Source organism: Lineus longissimus, chromosome 16 (genome assembly GCF_910592395.1).
Source record: "Lineus longissimus chromosome 16, tnLinLong1.2, whole genome shotgun sequence".
Taxonomy (NCBI): Eukaryota; Metazoa; Nemertea; class Pilidiophora; order Heteronemertea; family Lineidae; genus Lineus; species Lineus longissimus.
In genome coordinates this window covers 4,365,348-4,387,699 of record NC_088323.1, presented here as the reverse complement: position 1 = coordinate 4,387,699, position 22,352 = coordinate 4,365,348, and the positions used below count along the sequence as shown (strand labels likewise).

Sequence of the window (22,352 nt, the reverse complement as noted above, 5' to 3'; positions counted from 1 at the left end):
ACCGTTCAGCCTGCTCGGCGAGTTTGGCGACAAACACTACCTCCTGGTGGCCCTTCGTGTCGATGGAGTTCGTGGATTTGTACTCCGGTCCCATCATAAAGCTGAAAATGCAATGAAAGATTTAACTCTCGATGCCTTGAACCGGAAATTTAGCTCTACAGTCTGGTTCATTTCAATATCAACGCCTACAACATATGATATCTCCTAAACTGACTGATCCGCTGCGGGATCCATTCCTGGGGTCGACAAGGCCGAGCTTCCACCCTTCTTCTTTATCAGCGTTCGCTCTGCACTCGGATGAGTTATTTCCCTGTGAGTATTCCTCCTCCAAGGCGGGATGAAGGTTTTTACGTGCAAGCCTCTACTAAACGGTTAGACACCATATACTAGGAACCTCGGTTTTACGTCTCATCCGGTTTGGATTAGGCCGATGGACTCGACTTGACAACTCGGGTTCAGGAAGCAGCACTTACCTCTATGTATATTGCACATAAACACAAATGCCAACATCAAACACACATCAGCCCAAATATACACGTAGGCCTATAACATCAGGTTCTAGCTGTCGGCATAATATATAGGGCCTGTACACTTTCTAGCATTCACCTAAACATCAACAAAATTTATATATTCTTTACAAGTGACACATTGCACACATGACATGTTTAAACCAGCATGCACTATATAGGACTTCCATGTATGCATATATACATGTGTAAGTGGTTCATGTATTAATTTAATGGCCAATGACTTTGTTATTGTGAAAAGGAGAAGCCTTTACAAAAAAAGCAGAGGATTATTTTAATTCAATGGTTTGGTTTTGACTTGTTCAGAAATGTCTCACTGATAGTGTCCTTCCATTAATCCAATGGCGAAGTTTGGGGGGGGGGGGCACGGGGCAAACCCCGGATTTCCTCATGAAGAGAAGAAGAGAAGAAGAAGAACACGAAGGGAAAGAAAAAAGAAAAGCCCGGCTAGCTCATTTATGAATACAGCCATCGGTGACAATGCCCGCCACTTCAACTTTTGACTTATTGAGATGTAAATATCGAAGATAAGGTCTAACAACTCATGACTGTGTTGTGTAATGTATAAGCCTGGCCAAAGCAAAAGGATTAGTCCTCTCTTGATTTTTGTTGGAATGGGGGAGGGGGAGGAGGTTCTATTCTACCTGATCTAAATACCGCGAACTAGAACGTTAGACCAGCGTAAGCGAGTTGTTGTTCTACGCAAAATCTCAGAATCTCGTCCGCATTTCGTTCTAAAATTCTACCGAGCCCTTTTCACAAGGCAGTTTTGTAGGAATTACATTAAACATCAATTCTGAAACCAATTAAAAACCTAATTAGGCCATCATTTGATAGTACTGTACATTGGATCATGGTCAAACTTTGCATGAGTCATCAATCGATCGATCTTATAAACATGTTATAATTTGATTGTGTCAATCGTAGGTTCATAAGAAGTTCTTTCTCTTCGATTGATCCATTGTTGTCAAAATGTCGCACGAGATCTTAGCCATATAAACGTGGATTCTCCAGTGAAATTGAGACTCGACAGACTGCCGTCCCCATACCACCTATTGCAACGGTGACAGAGCAGTCACATTACGAAGTCAAGCATCTTTAAATTCTTCTGAGGTAGGAGTATGATCGATAATTTACTCAGCTACGATATCTGACGAGAAATCGATGAAACAACAAAAATGTATTATTTGGAGGTATCGTAATTAGCCGCTAGTCCAGTAACCTTTTATAGCATGGGTTTTGCATTAGTGAGTTTATGCTGCATGCATTCATTGAACTGCTAGCTCATTTCAGCTGCCGCATTTGGGTAATTTTGATTATAGTGTATATATCGGCGTAACCTGGTGTTGGAGCATGCTGTTCCCCGGGAACCAGTCCCGCACCTTCAAATCCTCGTGATAAGGTTTTTTTCAAACGAATTTTCAGAGCAACGACCGTGATTCTAATTTGAAGCCTAACGCTGTTTAGAATTCCTTCAACTGAATTTATTGAAGTCGTCGCCAAATCATTGTTTTTTTGTTTCTCTGTTTTTTCTTCAGATGTCTCTATCATTAGAATCAAAAGTTATGTCAACCGTCAGCCTCGTTTTAGTAATGGTCGCCTGCTCATGTGCACAACCAGACCGAGGCTTTGAATATTTCTTCACTGATAATGACTTGGAGATGGACAACATAAAGTTGAAGTTCGACCGGGAGGGTTATGAGACGCCATCTTGGGTCAGGGGAACTTACGTAAGTTCAGTTTCCAAGCGGTTAAAAAACTCGAAAATTCATGCCACGTTCGCGTGATGTAACCATCAGTTTTCACACAAAGGTTTAGAACCTTTTGTAGAAAGCATTAATTCCCTCAAGCATCTTGAGGACAGATTGTCACCTTTTGTTAACTACAACTGGAATCATTGCTGCCGGTGCCAATTCGTGAAAATTCATTTCTCACCAGTACGTTTCGTACATAACTTTGATGCCTCGGTCTTTTTACAGCCAAACGTTATTTCTTAAAGACTCTTTGACCACAAATGTTTTGGCAATAACTCAGAGCATTGAAAATATTTCTTCTTACTCTGTTTGAAGTGAAGACTGCTTTCCAAATACAACAGTAGTGGGTTTGATTCACTTTAGAAAGTTTTTTCTTTACGTTTCAGGTAAGAAATGGGTTTGGACTCTTCGGTGTTAACAAGAGGAAGGTTCTGCACATCTTCGACGCCTTGGGAAAATTGACGAAATTGGACTTCACGAACGACGGGGTATTCTTCTCAACTAAGTTTATCAGATCTCATTTATACAACGATTCGATGTCAAAACATGACATCGCACCATATTTGATGTTTCAGGGCGTTGACCCAGATTTCAACCCTTTGCAAAAGGTGGAGGCACTGTTGCATGGACTTGACAACATGAATATTAATGTGCATCGATATAACAAGGATTACGTTGTCGAAAATGACTTTTGGCGCCTTTATCAATTTGACCTTGAAACCTTGAATGTCACACGTCGCTATACTCCGCAAGTACCCAATTTCGGGACTATGGATAATTTCTTTTCGTTAATTTCGTCTGCGCATCCACTGCCAGAATTTGGGACACAAAATCTTGTGAGCTACGTCACAACTGTTGAGGTAGGCCTGCAGGATTATGGACACTGCGTCATCAGTTTGTGTCGTCTGCCGAATGTCAATGACAGGGAATTGATCTCAAGATGGAAACTTGATAGAATACCGTACATGCATTCATTCGCCGCCACGAAAAACTATACAGTTTTGTTTGTCGGTCCGCTTTTTGTTGACATAACAAAACTCATCAGAACAGTCAATCCATCTCATAGTCTCGATTGGCGCGGAAGTGACGCAACAGAGATCTTCGTGACAGATATCAAAAGCGGATTCACAAAATCTACCAAACAAATGACCGGGTTTACAATGCACCATATCAACGCCTTTGAAGAAAATGGCCGACTTATCATGGACGCTGTGACGTATCCCAACATCGATTTCCTCCATAGCCTCCAGGTGTCTGTGCTGCGCAACAAAACGCAGCGAGATGCGAAGATTCCGTCCACGTCTACACTGAATCGTTTCATTTTAGATCTGCACACGATGAGACTGGACGTTTTAGAACACAATACCACAAAGGGTTACGAGTTTTTAAACCGCCTGGACCTGCCTTCCATCAACGAGAACTTCCGTTACAAACCATATTGCTTCGTTTATGGCAACGTCATCAAAAGTGACAAAGTCAGCGTTGGCAACGTCACACTGGTAAAGAAAGATCTTTGTAACAAGGGTGGCGATACAGTTTGGTCCGAATTGAATCAATACCCGTCGGAAGCTTGGTTTATCCCAAAACCTGGCTCCACAGTGGAGGATGATGGGCTTCTCATTTCGATCGTCCTGGATGGTTATACGAAAACGAGTTATTTGCTTCATCTTGATCCAAAAACAATGAAAACCATATCAAGGGCATATATGCCAACTTTCGTTCCATGGACTATTCATGGTCGGTTTTTCACTTAACCCAGTGTGATCCTTCGATCAAACTTTTGTCTGTCCCAAGGTACGCTACCTGACTTAAGAACTACAATAATCGACGCACGCAAGCTAATTGCTAAAGTCACCAAAGCACCGTGATGGTGTAGCTAAAGTGTGTGCCGAATCCGAGCTGACAGTCGAAAGAGCTCCACCTGAACGATGTTTTATGAGTTAAATTTAACTACTCCATGGCCATCATTACTCCAGTTACCCCCACCCACCACCTTAATCTACGACTGCCCTTTTACTACACGCATCTGCCCAAAGAAGTCTAATCTACAAACGGTTATCCTTCTCAAATGAGAGACTTTCAACTCTGATATGAGTTTCGGGTCACTTTCCTATTCCACTGATAACATGTGACCCATCATTGGCACCAAATCGAGTATAGTATCAAAGTTAAAAGGCCTAGTATTACGCAGTCACTGAGTGACAATATCAAATTCTAAAAGTGTATACCATGGCGTAATCCAGACAAAAGTCCGATACCGTAACGCCTACCTTTTATAAAAGGAATAGAGGACTCCGCATAGAATTTAAAAAGCATCGTCTCAGCCATATTTATCGCCTGATTGACTACCAGTACATGTATATTGGATCTGGCAACATTAGCAGAAGCAGAGTTATAAAAGTTAATATACAGCAACATTGAATTAACTTATTTGATACTGATTTAGATACATTTTTATTCGTGGTAAAACGGAGTGCAGTGGAGTCTCCAGGCCATTTAAAACTGACAAGCCTAGTGAGTTTGGCGACAAATATTATTGTCCTTAGATGTATAATTGACAAAACATGATATAGGTGTAGCAATTTTAAAAGCCTTGCATCAAATTCCGTTATCTCGCACCCAGGGTTAATACATCTGGAATACACGTGTCTATCGTTGTAGCCTAACAAGAATATCAATCATTCGTCCAAGGTAGTCTGCGTTTTTTTGTGATGATTTATGATTGATTTATTAAGGCGCGATCATATCTCACCAGTTTGGATAAGTTCCATTTTTTGCGAATTATTTCAAGATGGAGATGCCTTTCCTGTTCGTAATATTGTCCTTTGCATTTTTCGCTTATTCAGAAGGTAAGCTTAATTTAAAATGTCTTATCTGATATTTCCAGCGTATCATCTCATGTTATCTTATGTTAATTTTGAACAGACCAAAGAAACAATACGTGTATTTGCCCCTGCCAAATTAGGCCATTCGACCCCCATGACAGCTGTTCCTGGGGGTCGATGCTATCAAGATTTCCTTTTGATAAGGAAACAATGGGGAATTTACGCCGAGGTGCGAAAGACAATAGGCCGTGAATTGGGTTAGGTCTGAATTCTTCAAACTGAGAGGTAAGAGGAAAAAACGTAAAGAGATTAAAAATTACTTCATCGAATTGAAAAGTGCATTTGCTGTAGTGGTACAAACTTACTCGTGAGTCAGTACCCAATCATCTTTTTATTCTTGCGACAGCATCATGTGGCTTCATGAACATCCCACGACCGAAGCACGCCCGAATGAACTCCTTCTCTACCAAGCGCCTGGAGGTCAAATTCACCTGCCAGGGGGTAAACATCGTACAGACTACAGGCAAGAAGAAACAGATTGTAAAGTGTGTACGGGGAAACTGGGCGGAGGCTATACCGTGCGTCAAGCCGAGTGAGCGGGGTAAGTTTGCTAAAGGAGAAAAAACATCGCATATCGTTTAGAGTTATCTATGCTGGCTGTCCATGAAAGTGTTGTTAATTCTAACGTATACATTATAAGACATGTAAGGCCGGGTTATATATGAGGTTGACGTTTTCCAATGCTTTTCCTTTCAGTGTACACACATTGTGAAACCCACAAACAATGGATGAAATTGTTCCCTGCGATATTCCAAGCGGAGAAGTATCCAATAGGAAAGGTTGTCAGGGTCACGTGCCCAGGTCACTTCCGCCTTGACGGATTGGCAGAAGTAAAATGTGAAAAGAAGGGCTGGAACGCTGGCGTGGATCAACTAAAATGCAAAAGTAGGTTGTTCTCCAAGCGAAAACGTTTTTGACCATCACAAAATTGGCTCAAGTTAAAACATATATGACAAAAACCTTTTCACATGGAGTAGACAGCTCATCAGAAGATACGAACAAGCCTCTGTGGCAACCCTCCGCACGCTGTATCATGCCATTGAAGGACTCCTATGTACTCGGGGCGAGTAAGAAGAAGTTCGAGTATAGAGGCTTGGATGAACCCCAACAAGATTTTACCGTGAGGATGACGTCGTTTTGTTCCCATTTTTATCTCAGAAAGTACATGTAAGGTGCCCTCAGAATGGAAGGACACTGTTCTAAATAACCTGAACGATGAATACTGGAGTGGCCACCGGATTTTGATCACGTGCCCGAAACCGGAACAGATGGCGGCTCCGCTGACGGCCAAAGGAGGAATCATCAAATGCTTACCTGATGGCACTTGGAGTGTCGAGGAGGAAAAGCTGTGTAAAAGTGACGGTAAGGACAAGTACTAGTACTTGTATTGCTTTTGTCCTGTTTTTTAAAAAGCAACAATATCAACAACGACGACGTTGATGACAACAACAACAACGACGACGACGACGACATTTTTCGGACTGTTCTCCCACAAAAAGCAATGCAATGAATGTTTTTCTCCGTATTATTTATAGGGGAAAACTGCGAAGTTCCTAAACTCTGGAAAAAGCTCTTCCCGAAAATGCTGTTGAAGAAGCAATACCTTCCCGGGTCGGCACTTATTCTGAATGCGTGTCCAACTGGGATGGCAATGTCACGTGATTTGAATGCAACCAGTGGTGTGGCGACATGTGGTACTGATGGATCATGGGATGTCAAGACCCCCTGCGAAGGTAAACGGCTTTGGTAGCAACCCACAACCCGCGAAGGAGCCAATGGCAATTTATGAAACTCTCTAGGCGGCCTTGAAAGAGAGTTGTCTATGGCCGCTTTTTCACACTAAAGCATATCCCAGAATTGAAAAACTCATTGTGCAGCATATTCCATACTTAAGAACTCAAAGTATTTTGATTAAGTAATGTTTCATAAGCACCTTTTCTATAAGGCTATTCCTGGAAAATATCAGAAAGGTGATTGAGAAATATCAATTGATCCAGATTCGCGATCGTTAGAAGTCTCGAGCAATTAAGAGCGCTGATCGGGGAATATTCAATAATTATATTAAAATGTATTCATTTTTGATTTTGACAATTTAAGTCAAGAACTGCAAAGTTCCAAAGACATGGCATATCAATGTAGACCATGTGACCTTTGGCGAGAAGGTCAAACTACCAAAGTGCCCTCCAGGATCGAGATTAATCCGCCAAATACTCTACATATCGACCAAGGGGAAGCTTGTCTGCAATGCGCAAGGAACATTCGGGATTGACGTCACAGGTCCGTTGTGTAAAAGGTTACCCAGCTTAGTCCAGAAGCAACAGGCCAACCAAGGTCACCAGGGCAAGAAGGGGCAAGGTATGACTTGTATTTTGATTGTACTCATCTTTAAGGTGGAATAAAAACAAACCAACCAATCAATCTTGTGAAAGTTGCCCCATTAAATGTACATCATGGGCAGGCGTCTTGTGATAGGGCCCAGAAATGCGCACTCCATATTAATCCGCTGCGCGGAATAGGCGGAATGATACACGTTACGACGTTGTGTATCTTTTATCAAAATTAAATAATCAAAGTAAAAGGTCCTGCTTTAAAAATTACCGTTCGAAATAAGAAAACAGTTCCATCTCGTAACATGATTATGGAAACGCAGTTAGTACTTGTTTGGGCAGAAGATGCATGATGTCATTTTGATACGTATCGTATATTTCAGATACAAATTATGGTGTCTTGTTCCAGGAAACAGTGGTGACCATGGAAGCACTGGCAACCATGGTTACAGTCAAAAAACGTATAGCAACAATGGGAACGTCAAAAGCGCCCCTAACGGAGCGTGCAGAACCCCGGCAGCGTGGATTGCCCAGTTCCCCGCCCTCCAGAAATACCCAATTTTCAAAAGTGGAAAAGGTATACAAATTGAAAGCTGCCCACCGGGTTTGACATTTGTTCAAGCAGCATTGAGGGTTAACAAAATGGCAAGATGCGCCAATGGCAGATGGAATCTCCCCAAGAGACAGTTTTGTGTTCGGCCCAGCGAAGGTGGGGCTAGCCACGGCGAGAATGGCGGCGGGCGAAGCTACAGTCAGCAAGGCGGCGGGCAGAACTATGGATCAAAGGCAGGAGGTAACTAAATTGCAGTACAATTAAAGTGACGACATTTTAGGGTTAAACACTATACAACACATTCTTCAACACATTACATTTTGTACAACACACAAACTTTGCTTACCAAGTACATTATTGAGGCAATAGGCAAATAGCCAGTGATGACCGTCTTGGTACTGAGGTGGTCGAGTTAGCCAGGGCTGGCGTGGTGGGTGAACCTGTACCTTGCAAAAGAAATGTCTGTTTCAAATTAATGCTTATATACGCCAAACGCTCTAACAAAAACAGTATTTTACTCTTAGGTTCCCGGAGCTGCCCGATACCCAATCTCTGGCAACAGACGTACCCTGCCTTGGCCAATCACAAGCTTGCCCCTGTTGGGATGAAATTGAACGTAAACTGTGAACCAGGCTGGCACAAGTCTCGGGCCGTCCTGATGGTCAGCAGTGTAGTCGAATGCATGCCAAGCGGCCACTGGAATATCCCACCGATATTGTTCTGCGAGAAAACAGGTGGGTTAAACCAAGGGTCCACAAAGTAATGCTAACTCTCGAGGTATACATGTCAACCGCCAAATCTTCGCGGAATTCGCGTAAAATCTCGATTCGCAAGAGATATTTTCACACAGACTAGAACATTTGGTGGTTTACCGTACATAGATATGCATGTGTCGTATCGTGAAGTTGTTGAACAATACATGCCAAAAATAGATTCATCCTTTCTTTGAGAAGGTTCTCCTTGCCTGTTTGCATACTCAGTGGACCTGCCTCGCCCCCCCCCCCCCCACATTATAGAAAGTCTATGATTAGGATGAAGACTGGACTGCCCCGGGCCGCTACCTGTTCGGCACTAAGTGTCTTGCCTGGTAAGGATTTTGATGGGATTTTAATATGTGTACGTGCTTTCCTTTTCAGGTGACTGCTCAACACCGGTGTCCTGGCGCAGACAACTTGTTCCTTTAAGGAATCGCCCGAGCTTTCCAGAGGAGGGTGGCTTCAATGTAAACTGCCCCCAGGGTACTGTGAGGACGCCGGAATTGCAGCGGGCAAATGGTCGAGTCAAATGCTTAGGGCATGGTCGATGGAACATACCCACAAACCAGCCATTCTGTCACAAAATTTCTCTTTAGTACCAGATGAAAATAAATGTCTTACATAACCAGCACTTGATTTATATTTCGTTAAGATTACTTGACGTGAGATTTCTCCTTGATGCTTAACACAAAGAGATTATGCCAGTGGAAGTAATCATGGTATATCTCTACAAAATCTTTAGTTTGCGACACATTCCATGTAACTTGGCATATTGATGGTATTCCAATTGTTTAGGAGAGTTTTGCGAAAATAAACAGCTGTGAAATTTACTCTGCGGTATATTTTCACTTATTTGCTATCCTACTTCGCCGAGTCAAGAAATCCTATCAATTAGTAACCGGAACTAAAATATCAAATTATCTTTAAGTGTATTGACACAGAGCTAGGGCAGGTCATAGTAAAAACCTAGCATCAAGTTCCAATAAACCTCGGTCCCATGACATTGCCTCTTTGATCACGTGCATACGGACTACACACGTACATTTATAGATATCGAAATCAATTTTGGAGATGACAAGTTTGTCTTTAACCATGTTGACGTAGAAGCCAGTAATATATCTCAGTCATTGGTTCAGGTTTTCTAGTTTCGCGTCGAAGTCAACTTTACACGATGAAGATTTCGTTGCTGTTGGTCGTTTTTTCTGTAACATTTGTAGCGTATTCCGAAGGTAAGCCAAGCAGTAGTCTTTCCCGCCACACTTCATAGGTTAAGTAATTCTCTTAAATAGTAGAATACCATCTTAGGTCCGTGTTACAAGGGACTGAGATTGTTTGTTACTTCGGTGAACATTCCCAAGCACCCAAAGTTGATTTTGTGTAGGAAGTTCACCTTCATGCAGGAGACGATCTCACACTTACCGACTTAGTCCTATTCGTGCGTAGAGGGCACAGAATGCTCCAGTCTCCACCCAGTTCGGTCGGCAGCCGCTGTCTGTGGATGTTGCCCAAGATCAGAATGTGCCACGCTCCCTCATATCCTTGTCTACTGATCGGCCTCTCTTTTGGATGGCGTTGAGTTCTTTTCCCCATCGGCTGTCCAATAGAGTGCTCTCTTCGGGAGTGTGCATGGTGGCATTCGGCACATGTCCCAGCCAACTCCAGCGACGTCTTTGAACCATTCCGGCGATATTGGTGTGCACCCTGTTCTCTGTGGTAGGTCGACGTTGCTGATCCAGTTGGGCCAAAAGACCCTGCCAGGAGAAGATCACCGTGAAGTAAATATTGGCAATAATGTCTCATTCATTCCCATAGCCGCATGTGGCTTTATGAACATCCCACGACCCAAGCATGCCCATATGGACTCGTTCTCAACGAAGCACCTACAGGCTGAATTCAGTTGCAAGGGAATCTATATCGTGCAGACGACAGGCAAGAAGAAACAGCATGTCAAATGTGGTAGAGGTGGATGGGCGAAGCCTATACCGTGCGTCAAGCCTAATGAAAGAAGTAAGTTAACTGAAATTTTTTTTCACCAAACCAATGGCATGCAAATAATTATATGTTAGTCAATCAGCTTTCAAGAGAATGTGTTCTATTCACAGTATTTGCTGTTTTACGTTTAGGAAGCTGGTCAAATGTGCCTTTTCTAATTTCAATATTATCCTGACCTGCGTCAAAAACTCATTACTTCAAATTAGATAGCCTGCTATGTGATGCTCACATGAATTGGCAACACTCATTTTAAAAGCAAAGTTCTGTAAATATGATGCGTTTGATCCATGCATGGCTCATGCCTTATCAAGATATGTAGTATGAAAGTCAGCCACGTTTCAATTACAGTCTACACACATTGCGAAGCTCCCTCACAATGGCTGAAGCTGTTTTCAACATCATTCAAAAAGGGGAAGTATCCGATAGGAGCGGTCGTTCAAGTCACCTGTCGAAAGCACTTCCATCTGCCTGATGGAGTGCGTGAGGTGAAATGTGAAAAGAAGGGTTGGAATGTTGGGGTGAATCCGTTGAAATGCATTCGTAAGTTGGTTTTCAAGCTATACAACGTATGAGTATGACAATGAAGTCAAGAAAAAAAATGTTGTAGCAGGTGCACAGACTGGTTCCTATTTGTTACTCTGTTGATGTGCCCTCCCCCTTCATAGTGAGCCTTGTTGCTATATAGTTGTCCAAATCTTTGCTGGGTGTGCCATGCCCCTCTGTCTGATCTGGATGTGTACTCTCCAAACGTAGTGCACCGTGTTTCTACAGGGTGGACCGTCCTCTTCTCATTAGAGTTGATATCGGTGTGCTGGGGTGTTCAATAATATCATTACATTCAATGTCAGTCCAATTTTAAAATTGTTATTGGGTGGGGCCATTGTTAGCATTTCACTTTTACTTCAGGCAATACGTGCAAGGTTCCAACAACATGGAAAAACACTGTCCTAAATAACCTAAACAATGAATACTGGAGTGGCCGTAGGATTTTGATCACGTGTCCAAAGGTTGAACAGATGGTGGCGCCACTGACGGCCAAGGGTGGAATCATCAAATGTTTACCTGATGGTAGCTGGAGTGTTAAAGAAGAAGAGCTATGCAAAAGTGGTGGTAAGAAATTTTATTAACAGGCTTCAATATTGAGGAACTGTAATAATTTTGCTTTTTCGATCATTTGAAGTGTAAGTGGTGAAACTATTGCAGGTAAGATCTGAATGCAAAATGAAAGTTTGAAAGAATGGCAGTAACATGATGAGATCTCTTCAAATCAAATAATCCGTCACGATGGTGTCATCCAATAGCAAGATCGCTTGGAAATAATCCTATGAACACATTCAGTCATTTGTTTAATGCAAAACACTGGCAAATGGAGCCAGTACTTCACTGAAATGTCTATGCTTGTTCATATCATGCACGTGTTGTACATTGATATTCTTTTTCGGTAGTACAGTTTGTACATGTAATTATAAGTAAGATAATACGTTAAATAGTGGTATTATTTTCAGTATTTTCAAATACCTAAAGTGACATTATTATCATACCAAGTGTTGTTTTTTCAATAGGCAAGAAATGCGATGTTCCGAAAGTCTGGAAGAAGCTGTTTCCGAGGCTTCCCTGGAGGGATGAGTACCTTCCTGGCACGGCACTAATTCTGAACAATTGTCCAAGTGGGGTTAACGCATCATCGGAAATGCTCACAACCAATGGGGTGACGACGTGTAGGACAGGTGGATCATGGGACGTCGAGACTCCCTGCAAAGGTTGGGCCACAGCATTGTTACTTATCACAAATGGACAGACCTTGTATAGCCACCATAGGATACATGTAACTGACGATCATAACCGCTCTCACATTCCACATGTCTATTTGACGATAGTCTAACAGACTTTCTGCACGTATCTTTTTTGCACTTTCCACTGTATAATTTTTTCCCCCAATTTGTTTTAGTAAAGGATTGCAGAATCCCTAAATCATGGCGTATGGGAAAAGAACATGTCACCTTCGGCGAGGAAGTAAAACTCCGAACGTGCCCGCCGGGTACAAGATTAATCCACGAACTACAATCGACCAATGGGAAACTCGTGTGCAATGCACAAGGAACATTTGGTATTGACGTCACGCGTCCTCCGTGTAAGCCAATTCCGATGCCCCGTGCCCAACAGCAATATGGCGGCGGAAGTCAAGAGGGAACCGCGCAGAGAGGTAAAAAAACTTGCCTGTAAAAGAAATCTGTCGACGTGCTACTGGATCCTTCCTTGCATTTTGGCACGGCAAATTCTTTATTCTAATGATGTACATGTACGGTAAAATAAAACTACGGCCGCCACTAGGTGGCATCCACTGTCACTAGGGTATTTCATTGTGATGTAAAGTTTGTCTGAGGTTTGATTTTCTTGACGGATAACGTGGTGGAAATCAGCGTCACCTACTGGGATGCCGATAGCCTATAAGATGGGACCTTTACAATGTGGAAAGCACGTATCATGCTGTTACAGCGTGCTGAGGATAGGGGCGCTACGTTGTGCTGTATTAGTTGGAGTAGGAAAATATTTCTCTTCAAGAACATTTCAAAATATTGCAGTCTGACTAACAGTACCAGTATTATATTCTAGACGATAATTTCTGCATAAATCCGCCCCTTTGGAAACAATCATACCCGGCCATGGCGAAAGCTGGCGACAAAGTTGAAGTCGGAATGCAAAATGCGGTCGGCTGTGACAAAGATAATGGTTATCAGATGACACCTGGGATCAAGAAGGCAAAGGGAATCATTAAATGCCTACCTGGCGGGATTTGGAATGTACCAACTACAGAGTTGTTCTGCGTTCAAGCAGGCACGGACCAGGCGACTGGTAGTTACAACCAGGGGAATGGCCGATACGGCAGGAGACATAATTCTGACAATGGCGGTATGTATCAATTGAAAACAGTATATCAAGCTTGTTTTTGGTAATATGATACAATTAAAATGGTTCTGGTGCCCTTGTTCACGCAGATAATACATTTAGTGGAAGGAACGCGTTCTATTACATTCAGGAACATTTTATGGCTGAAATGCTGGGAAACGGCGTAGTCGGCGTTCCGTATTTAGGTACCTGACTTGTAACAACCTGCAATAGTATCGCCATCCCTAACATGCCTCAAGGACCAAGCAATTGTCTCTATTGAAACAAAACGGCTCCAATGCGTGTTATTTGCATCACTGGACATTGAATTGGCGCAGACTGTTAACTGTAATCGAGGTTGGAACAAATTCTATATTGGTATTGAAATAACACACCTTACTAGCTTACTTATTGATGAAGGAAATGTCTGTGGTAACTTTATAGGTAACACCGGTAGCGCTGGCTCCAGCCAAGGCAAAACAGCTCCCAATGGCGCGTGCAGGACCCCACCAGCCTGGATAAGTCTGTTCCCAGAACTCCGGGAGTATCCAATCTTCCAAAACGGTAAAGGTTTCGGAGTTAAAACCTGTCCAACGGGATTGACGTTCACCCAGCAAGCATTGAATGTCAAGAAGAGCTTTGATTGTTTCAATGGAAAATGGAATGTTCCAAAGGGCCCGATGTGTGTTCGGCCGGATGGAGGTGCAACTGGCTACGAACAATATGGCAAAAAAGGCGGCTACGGACAAAATGGAAAAGGAGGCGGCTACGGAAGAAATGATGGTGGACATGGCGGTGGACAGGGACATAGCCACACTAGAGGAGGTAAATATCAACGAAACGCGTTTTGTAATAAAAAAGCATAAATACTCTAACACTGGAACAGGAGGGCCCGGTTTCAATTGTGTTGTGAAGATAAACTTGATACATTTCTCCACCATGGGTACTACATTCATGATAATTTTCCGGAGTATCTGTATGAGAATACGCCAAGAAAAACTGTAGATGTCTCTTTTTCCATGCATGTCCCCTTCCCATTACTCTTCTGGCAGTAGGTAGGTTCACACTCGCCTTCACTGGTCGAATTCTCAATAAGCTGTTGTGTACCATTCTGATCATCTTGTAGGTGTGAAAAGATGTGTGATCCCTGATCTCTGGAAGCGAGCATACCATGTCTTGGCGAAACTCAACAGTGCCGCCATTGGAGTTACTATGGATATAAGGTGTGCGCCAGGCAGTCACAAGACTCGTGCCGTCCTCAGAGTCAACAGTAAAGTAAAATGCATGCCGAACGGCCTGTGGAATGTCCCACGGAAGGTGTTCTGCGAAGGAGGGGATGCGGCACCCGGTCACAATTATTGAATCAATTCCAAAATAAATTCGGCTATTATATAACTTATTATGCGGCGAACAGAACCTAAACAAAGCATGTAAAACAGTTAGCAATTGCACACGGGAAATCTCAATGTGCTTTTATGAAAGTTGTGCACTTAAAATTTGTTATGTTTTGATGTGACAATAAAGTAAACTTTCACCTGAAACAATTCTTGTCTGTAGATTTTTATACCATTCTGAGATGTCCGGAGAACGTACAAAATGTTCAGCTCTTTTCGTTTAATCACGTAGAGCAATGAAGATTCGATTCGACAAATAACAAACATATCATTTAGAAAACAAAAATCTGAATGTTACTGCTGACCTCCGCGCTCCAGCATCCTCTAAATACGTTGGTGGATAAGCTGGGAGCACACATATGGTAAAATGTTCGAATGTGCTTGAACGAAAGCCATGTGGGCGGTGTAGAGACCTCATTTACCGACTGCATCGATTCGACGAGGACCACGTGCAGCAGAGGGCGAAGCTATTTCCGATTGATTCGGAGGACACTCGACATGGGTGTTTGAGCGCGAAAGACAAAATGAAAGTATTTCTTTGTAATTTTTGAGAGCTCGGGCGGGTTCACTTCGAGTTGATACTGGGATGTAAGCGCCGCTGTCTCCAGTCCTAAGTCTTCATCTATGGTTTCCAACTTTATATATCCTGAATTACATGGCAAAGTGATACAGATGGCAGTGATATTGAAGTCAAATAGGTGATCCCGACGATGACGACAATGTCTCTAGAATACGCCAACGAGAACATGATAGACGACGCACCATCGCACTATCGTCGAAATGCTAATTTTTTCATAATATGACCTGATGGTATTTGTCTCCAAACCCTGTCAAAGTATTGTAAATTTATACTTTAAAATTGTTTGGAAAAGGTACATGATGCCATTAAAAATCTTCCGCACCTGAACATTTATATTTTGGGAAAAATACGTGTAAATTGATCGAGTAAATTAAGGCTTGGTTTTCATTAGATTGTGGCAATCCTCAATGGTCTGAAGGTCGTCGCTCGAAGCTGTCAAGAGATGGATTAGTTTCGCTGTTAGAACTCCGACCAATTTCACAATTTCTTCTCGCAAAGACACCGTTGCCCCGGGAAAGGTGCAATTGGAGATTGCCAGTAAATACAATGGCAATTTAAAGACAATTTCGGTGCACATGATCTATTTGATACATCGCTACGCCGTGGTGATCAGGTTCGACAGTACGAGTTCAGGAGTGCTTGGGCAAAATAGTCCTCAGGACCAACCAAACTCGACATTAAACCTCGTCCGTACAATGCATATTGCTTTGAGCAATGACAATTTAAGAGTGGAATTACAGTTTTGCACTCATTGCACAGTTGGGAAGGGACCTTAGCACCAGCAACAGGAGAAAAGATGGTGCCCCTAATTTGCCTGATCTTTGTCCTGATATCCACTTTGACAACAACTGAAGGTAGGTGGTAGAATATACTGGGCGCTACATGGCCATAATGGAATGGATAGGGTTTACCCTTGACCATTTTTTACGCTGCATTTTTTGCGAACGGTGTTCTTAGATATTTGCAAATTGAATGAATATAATTCTGTTAAGTTATAAAACGAGGCCGACAGTTACCTAATACGTATCTCTGTCAGTTGTAGGGGTTGGAGGAGAGGCGTATAGTTGTCGTCCTGTCCGTTGCACAAAAAAAAGATACTCACAGCAGTTCTTTAACGGCTTCCTATATTCATGACATCTCTACTGGAATTATTCCTCGCAAAGATGGTAGTGATCAAATCTTTGCGCACACTGGTAAATCTCGCGTGTCGTACATTTTCATCCACAGGTTCTAAAAAGTGTGGCTTTAGTAAATTGCCAAGGCCTGCAAATGCAGACTTGAGTGACTTCTCCGTTAAACATCGTACGAGCGAGTTCGAATGTCAGCATGGCTACGTCTTGGCGTCAACCCGTAAGAAGACCCAGACCATCAGTTGCGGTGCTTCGGGGTGGCAGAAGTCAGAGCCGTGTGTGAAGCAGAAAAGTAAGATTTTCTATCAAACACATTTTTACGTGAACAAAAGTATGCAGGGAAGTTTTTCGAATTTATGTATCACTGTCAAACGGAGAATTAGTGCATAGTTGATCATGTAGGAGATAACTAAACACAATAGCTATTTCTAGTAGCACTGTATATGATTATTTATGACATTTAATATTCAAGAGCTTTTTGCCGAATATGAGAGTCACATTTGTTTTCGGGCATTCCAAAATACCCCGGCGAGTTTGGTTATCGGCTTTTGGCAATTGTTTCAACACATTATATCAAGTCCCAATTTTAAAAACTATAACGCATTACTCGGCTTTTAACAGCAAATAGGACACATTAAAGTATAATGTACATTTTGGAACTGTTATCTGCTATTTCTAGGTCGACAATGCAAAACTCCTCTCCAGTGGCGCAGAAACTTGCCTCATTTGCATTTGAATGGCGATTATCAAATAGGAGAGGCGATCAATATCACGTGCCCTAAACGCTTACGTCTGAAGGGAAGGGTGTCTCGGAAATGTGGAACGACTGGTTGGAATGATGGTGGTGATGTAAATTGCGTCAGTAAGTTTCATGGTTGAGACATATGCTTATTTGAGTCGACGATTACGCACTTTGTCTCAGTGCCATGTCCGTTGCATGAGACAAGACTGTGTAAGTGAGATTCCTTGTTCATTGCGCATTTGCTGGAGGCAGCGGCGATCGGGAAGAAACACGAATAGCCTGTGACTGACTCCTCCTCCATGCCCGGCATACAATGGGCAATGATCGCCAGGGCGAATGTTGAAGTAAAAGAAGGAGGAGGCGGAGAAGAAGAAGAAGAAGAAGCCAGGTGGTTGAATATTCCCTAAGCATATGCTTGCAAATATTGGCTAAACCTGGCCACAATTTGGCGCCGATTCCACAAGGGGGAGAGGCGAGTATGATATCATTTGAACTTTCTTTTTCAGGGAATACATGCAAAGTACCAAAGGAGTGGAAGCAAACAGTGGAGGAAATACTTAACGATGAAATCTGGGTTGGCCGGAAAATGTTGGTCACGTGTCCAATGACCAAGCAGACGATCCCATCCCTGAAGGCTAAAGGCGGAATAATCACTTGTCTTGCGAATGGAAAATTCGATATCGAGGATGGACCCATTTGCAAAAGTAAAGGTATGATGAAACTCGATAGAATGCCAATCCCCGTTAATTGCTTTGGTGGCAAGTGAGCATCAATCGTTTTTTATCAGGGTTAGGTTTTTTTCTCGAATTTTCACCGGTGGAAACTATTCTCACATCCTGTGGAAGCATTTCAGTTTTCACCTCCGGTGACAATATATCCACCAGGGGTGGGAAGTCGGAAACAAATTAGACCAACATTTCGTATTCCAAAAAAACCCGGACTGATACTTAATAACGAGCCACACCGCACACTTCGAAAGTATTGGCGGCATTTCGATAATGGCTTGAATAACACATGTCACGAACATGGTATACATTGTATTCGTTTTGTTTTTACTCAGGCAGAAATTGTGCTGTTCCCAGCTCCTGGATGAAGGCGTTCTATTCCATGTCACTAAGGCCATTGTATCTTCCTGGGGCAACTATAATATTTAGCAGATGGCCGAAAGACGTGGTAAGGTCTTCATCATTAGATGCTACCAACGACGTTGTGACATGCAGAGAAGAAGGAAAATGGAGTCCTGCAAAGCCATTTCTCTTGAAAACAGGTAGTCCGAAATACGAAATACGTCAAACGAAATACTAGATACATGTACATGTATTAAGTTTAATTTGTGAATTTTCAATGAAAGGGTGTTGCTAAAGTTTATAAATTTGCTCTCGATCACTAGAGTAGTCGATCACCCGAGATAATAGTCTCGATCGCTCAATATACTGTATAAGTCAGTCGATCGAGATATTTCAGGAAATCTTTTTTTCACGTTGAAGAAATCATGTAATGTCCTTTCCCAGCCACGGTACCATTCAAATAAACAGTATAAATACATCAGGATGGAAATATAGACTGTTGACCACTGCATGCCTGTCTTTCTGAGTTGGCCGATATAAAAAGTATTGAAACTGATCTTAGGCTTTCGTCAATTTCTATTTACAGACCAAAGAACCGAACGACATGAGAAGCCAGTTGAGAAAATTGCGACGACGCATACCGACTTGAACAAGCGGAGTGAGTTTTGGGTTATTTCTTGAAGTAATGTCGGATCAGCGATGTCTCATTTAGGCGAAGGAGGACAGGGAGGGGAGGGTACACCATCAGAAATAAAGGTTTTTGAGCTTCTAAAAAATCTTTAAAGATTTTTTGGTCAACACAATAATATGCACCCCGTGGACTTTTCTTATACATGTAAAATGAAAACCCAAAATGGTTGTTGAGATTTGAAAACGGCCGAGATATTTGTGTTGGCAGAAAAACCATTAACGATTTTTCAAAAAGTTTAAAAAGCTTTGTTTCTAAATAGCGTATGCACACGCCCCCTTGTTGATAAACTATCGAAGTTAAAGCGGAAAAAATCTTGTTTTAACTGTAGTAATTCCCTTGGAAATCCAGGAGTTCCTCTGATGGACGCAGATGCTTGAGATGCACATGTGCATTGTACGATGGTCTATAATAGTCGAAGCTTTAGCTACGGCGTGTGAGTTTACTATTTATCTGATATTTTATCTGATTTCGTCAGCAAAGTGCCGAGTCCTTTTTTCCAACAGGAAAGATGCATTGGTCATATGCATATTGGATTTACATCTAAGTGCATGTATCATTATACGATTAAGTTCTATGTGGGAATAAAATTCCCCGTTGAATAATTCTTATTTCAGGAAAGCACTGCAGGACCCCCGAAGCTTGGCGAGAGATGTTTCGAACGTTTCCAAGGAAAATGAAGGCAAATAGCAAGGTGGTATTAAACACCAAGACGTGTCCTGGAGGTAAACGAGATGCAGAAGTGGAGCGTGTTGGGGGTACCATCTTTTGCACTCGAGATGGGCACTGGAGTGTAAAGCCGGATTACCTCTGTCCAGGTAATTTAACCTACCAATTATTTTGTTGAAGGAACAATAGCTTATTTGCGGCATCATTACCAAGCTGTTAGCTGCCTCGTTGACGATTGGAGCATGAGGGAAGGACGCAACTTTATAAGTGAGGTCTAAGTGATGGTATGTGCCCGACCATGATCGGAACCTATTTTAGAACAGTACAGTTTTATTTGCATGAATAGGCCTGTTATTAGCAATTCTAAATGTCAATCGCAAGTTTGTCCCAGATACAGATCTTTTGCAAAACTATACAATGATTAACTTTTTTGTACTCGGTCCCTTCTTTCAAAATCTATTTCAGTGTGTGTATTTCCGATGGAATGGGTCACCTACACCAAGGGTGTGCAATTGCGACGAAAGTATATGTTTCCCGGTCAGCATAGAAAAATCAGCGGTTGCAAACGCAAGGATTTGAAATTGCACCCGTCCATTGTCAAGGCAGGAGGAAAGCTGACCTGCACGAAAGAAGGAAGGTTTAATGTCAATCCGAGATATCTGTGCACAAATGCACAGAAGGAGGCTTGTAAGTAGCTCTGAATCTTATCAGCAAACTCCAGAGAATAAAAAGCTTCATACAATGTAGATGTTTAGGTGTCGTGAAGGTTGAAAAACGTTTGCTACATACAGTTCAATCAGCATGAAATGGCTTGCATTTCTGAAGACGCTTTTTGAGGCAATAGAGTTCAATCGTGTTGCATCTCGCCTCAGAGGAGGAATACTCCCTGTAGAAGAATCCCACCAAGTGCCCGGCATACGCTGAAGAGGAAGAAAATGAATAGCTACGCACATTATTGATTGTATATAATTATTTGGTATGTTTTAGAATATTGAGTCCGCCTCGATTTTGGTCAACCTCAAACCTCGAGGTTTTGGTGAGACGACCAATACCGACAGTGAGGTATCAATTCCTTAAACCAGGCTCACACATTGTGTGTTTTGCAGTTACAAAATTTTGTCCGTTGCCAAAAAAATGGTCACTAAGGATGGGATTCCGACAGAAGGACGTCGCCCCATATATTTCCATACAGCTCATGTGCCGTCAGGGTAAGGTGTCCAGGCGGTGTTTGCCTGGCGGCCGATGGGCGGGAAATCCTGACATTACTAAAGATATCTGCACAAAACAAGGTAGGTTCATGATTGGTTCGAATCGTGCTAGGTCTGTTATGGAATGGTCGCCATAGAATCGCTATAGAATCATATATCCTATCCCAATCTCCAAGCCTCGCCATCGGTAAGGGTTGCTTAGTGATACCAGCACCGCTTACTGAGCGTAACTTTGCTCCACCCTGGCAGCAAATGCTAGTTTTCCTCTCATTGGTAGATTGCCATAATTCGAAAAAAATTAGACCGGACAATTTTGCCAGGGGGACAATTTCGACTGCTACACCGGGTAAATATTTATTAACTTCACGAATATTCATTTTGCGTGGTGAACACTTGAAAACAAGTCTCTTTTTACCAGGAGTCACGCTCAACTAAGGTTTTGTTTTGCATTACAGATGATAAGTAGAAGTGATTTACATCAGATTCGGCAAGTGAGGGAGCGGAAATGCCACCAGACATTCGACTGTACAATAAATAAGTGGCTGTCCTAAACAAACCATCTATGGATTCTTCAGGCGAAATTCTGAAGTACTGACGATTTCTTAGTCACGATTTGTGAAATAAACGTATCGATAGGTCTGCCTGTAAACACTTGAAAAACAAACATCTTTGTCGCCTTGATAATAGGGCTGCCGTGCACACTCTGTAGATATCAGAGAAAGGGTCTAAAAGCAGTGTGTCCATAGTAGGTTTACTAGCTTATGTCATATGAATAAAGATCACAGTCTTGTGAAATGAAATAAGTGTTCCTACATGTAGCTGTACATCAGCCTGTTTTCATTGTTTGTGACATTAAAGCTCTGGATTTACGCCAGCAGCCTCATAACCGGAGCTGTCATTCATGACGGCATTTCGGGAGCAAAGTAAAACTTTTGATGAATTACTCGATATCGCCCAACAAATATATTTGCACGCCCAACTGGATATACTGAGTTTACACGAGAATATCAAATACATTTGCAATTATTTTAGTTCATTAGTTTACTCCTAGATGGCTGCACCTGCTTCCTTCAGTCCTGCCACCACGGAGGCTACTCGTGAACTAAAAGCATTCTAGCGCTTACCAGTTGACATGTTTTTCTAGTTACTGATGTCGATGTGTTACGAAAGCACCATATTTATCTCGATGAGAACA

The 22,352-nt window shown here is 42.3% G+C and overlaps 4 protein-coding genes across 5 annotated transcripts; all 4 read left to right on the top strand.

The window, feature by feature from the left end:
• The first annotated feature begins 96 nt into the window (after positions 1-96).
• Positions 97-4,935, top strand: LOC135500473 (beta,beta-carotene 15,15'-dioxygenase-like). 2 transcript variants are annotated; one of them, XM_064791969.1, is made up of 3 exons: positions 97-312; positions 2,066-2,257; positions 2,668-4,935. In XM_064791969.1, exons 1-3 carry the CDS (start codon positions 298-300, stop codon positions 4,033-4,035), a joined length of 1,575 nt encoding a protein of 524 aa, XP_064648039.1. In that variant the 5' UTR covers positions 97-297; the 3' UTR covers positions 4,036-4,935. The 2 variants fall into 2 exon arrangements, with proteins under 2 accessions (XP_064648039.1, XP_064648040.1); XM_064791970.1 differs by lacking the exon at positions 97-312 and adding an exon at positions 1,472-1,640.
• Positions 4,936-5,008: 73 nt separating this feature from the next.
• On the top strand, positions 5,009-9,631 carry LOC135500464 (uncharacterized). Its single transcript, XM_064791954.1, has 9 exons — positions 5,009-5,130; positions 5,513-5,707; positions 5,863-6,051; positions 6,325-6,528; positions 6,702-6,899; positions 7,264-7,521; positions 7,903-8,286; positions 8,571-8,780; positions 9,183-9,631. Exons 1-9 carry the CDS (start codon positions 5,073-5,075, stop codon positions 9,395-9,397), a joined length of 1,911 nt encoding a protein of 636 aa, XP_064648024.1. The 5' UTR covers positions 5,009-5,072; the 3' UTR covers positions 9,398-9,631.
• A 251-nt stretch (positions 9,632-9,882) lies between these two features.
• LOC135500462 (uncharacterized) lies at positions 9,883-15,217 on the top strand. The gene is made up of 9 exons (XM_064791953.1): positions 9,883-10,030; positions 10,614-10,808; positions 11,142-11,333; positions 11,700-11,903; positions 12,356-12,553; positions 12,742-12,996; positions 13,407-13,703; positions 14,124-14,504; positions 14,806-15,217. Exons 1-9 carry the CDS (start codon positions 9,973-9,975, stop codon positions 15,039-15,041), a joined length of 2,016 nt encoding a protein of 671 aa, XP_064648023.1. The 5' UTR covers positions 9,883-9,972; the 3' UTR covers positions 15,042-15,217.
• A 1,181-nt stretch (positions 15,218-16,398) lies between these two features.
• LOC135500476 (uncharacterized) lies at positions 16,399-21,960 on the top strand. Its single transcript, XM_064791972.1, has 10 exons — positions 16,399-16,507; positions 16,881-17,075; positions 17,463-17,645; positions 18,032-18,235; positions 18,586-18,792; positions 19,179-19,250; positions 19,898-20,098; positions 20,415-20,636; positions 21,056-21,238; positions 21,613-21,960. Exons 1-10 carry the CDS (start codon positions 16,450-16,452, stop codon positions 21,621-21,623), a joined length of 1,536 nt encoding a protein of 511 aa, XP_064648042.1. The 5' UTR covers positions 16,399-16,449; the 3' UTR covers positions 21,624-21,960.
• The last annotated feature ends 392 nt before the right edge of the window (positions 21,961-22,352 follow it).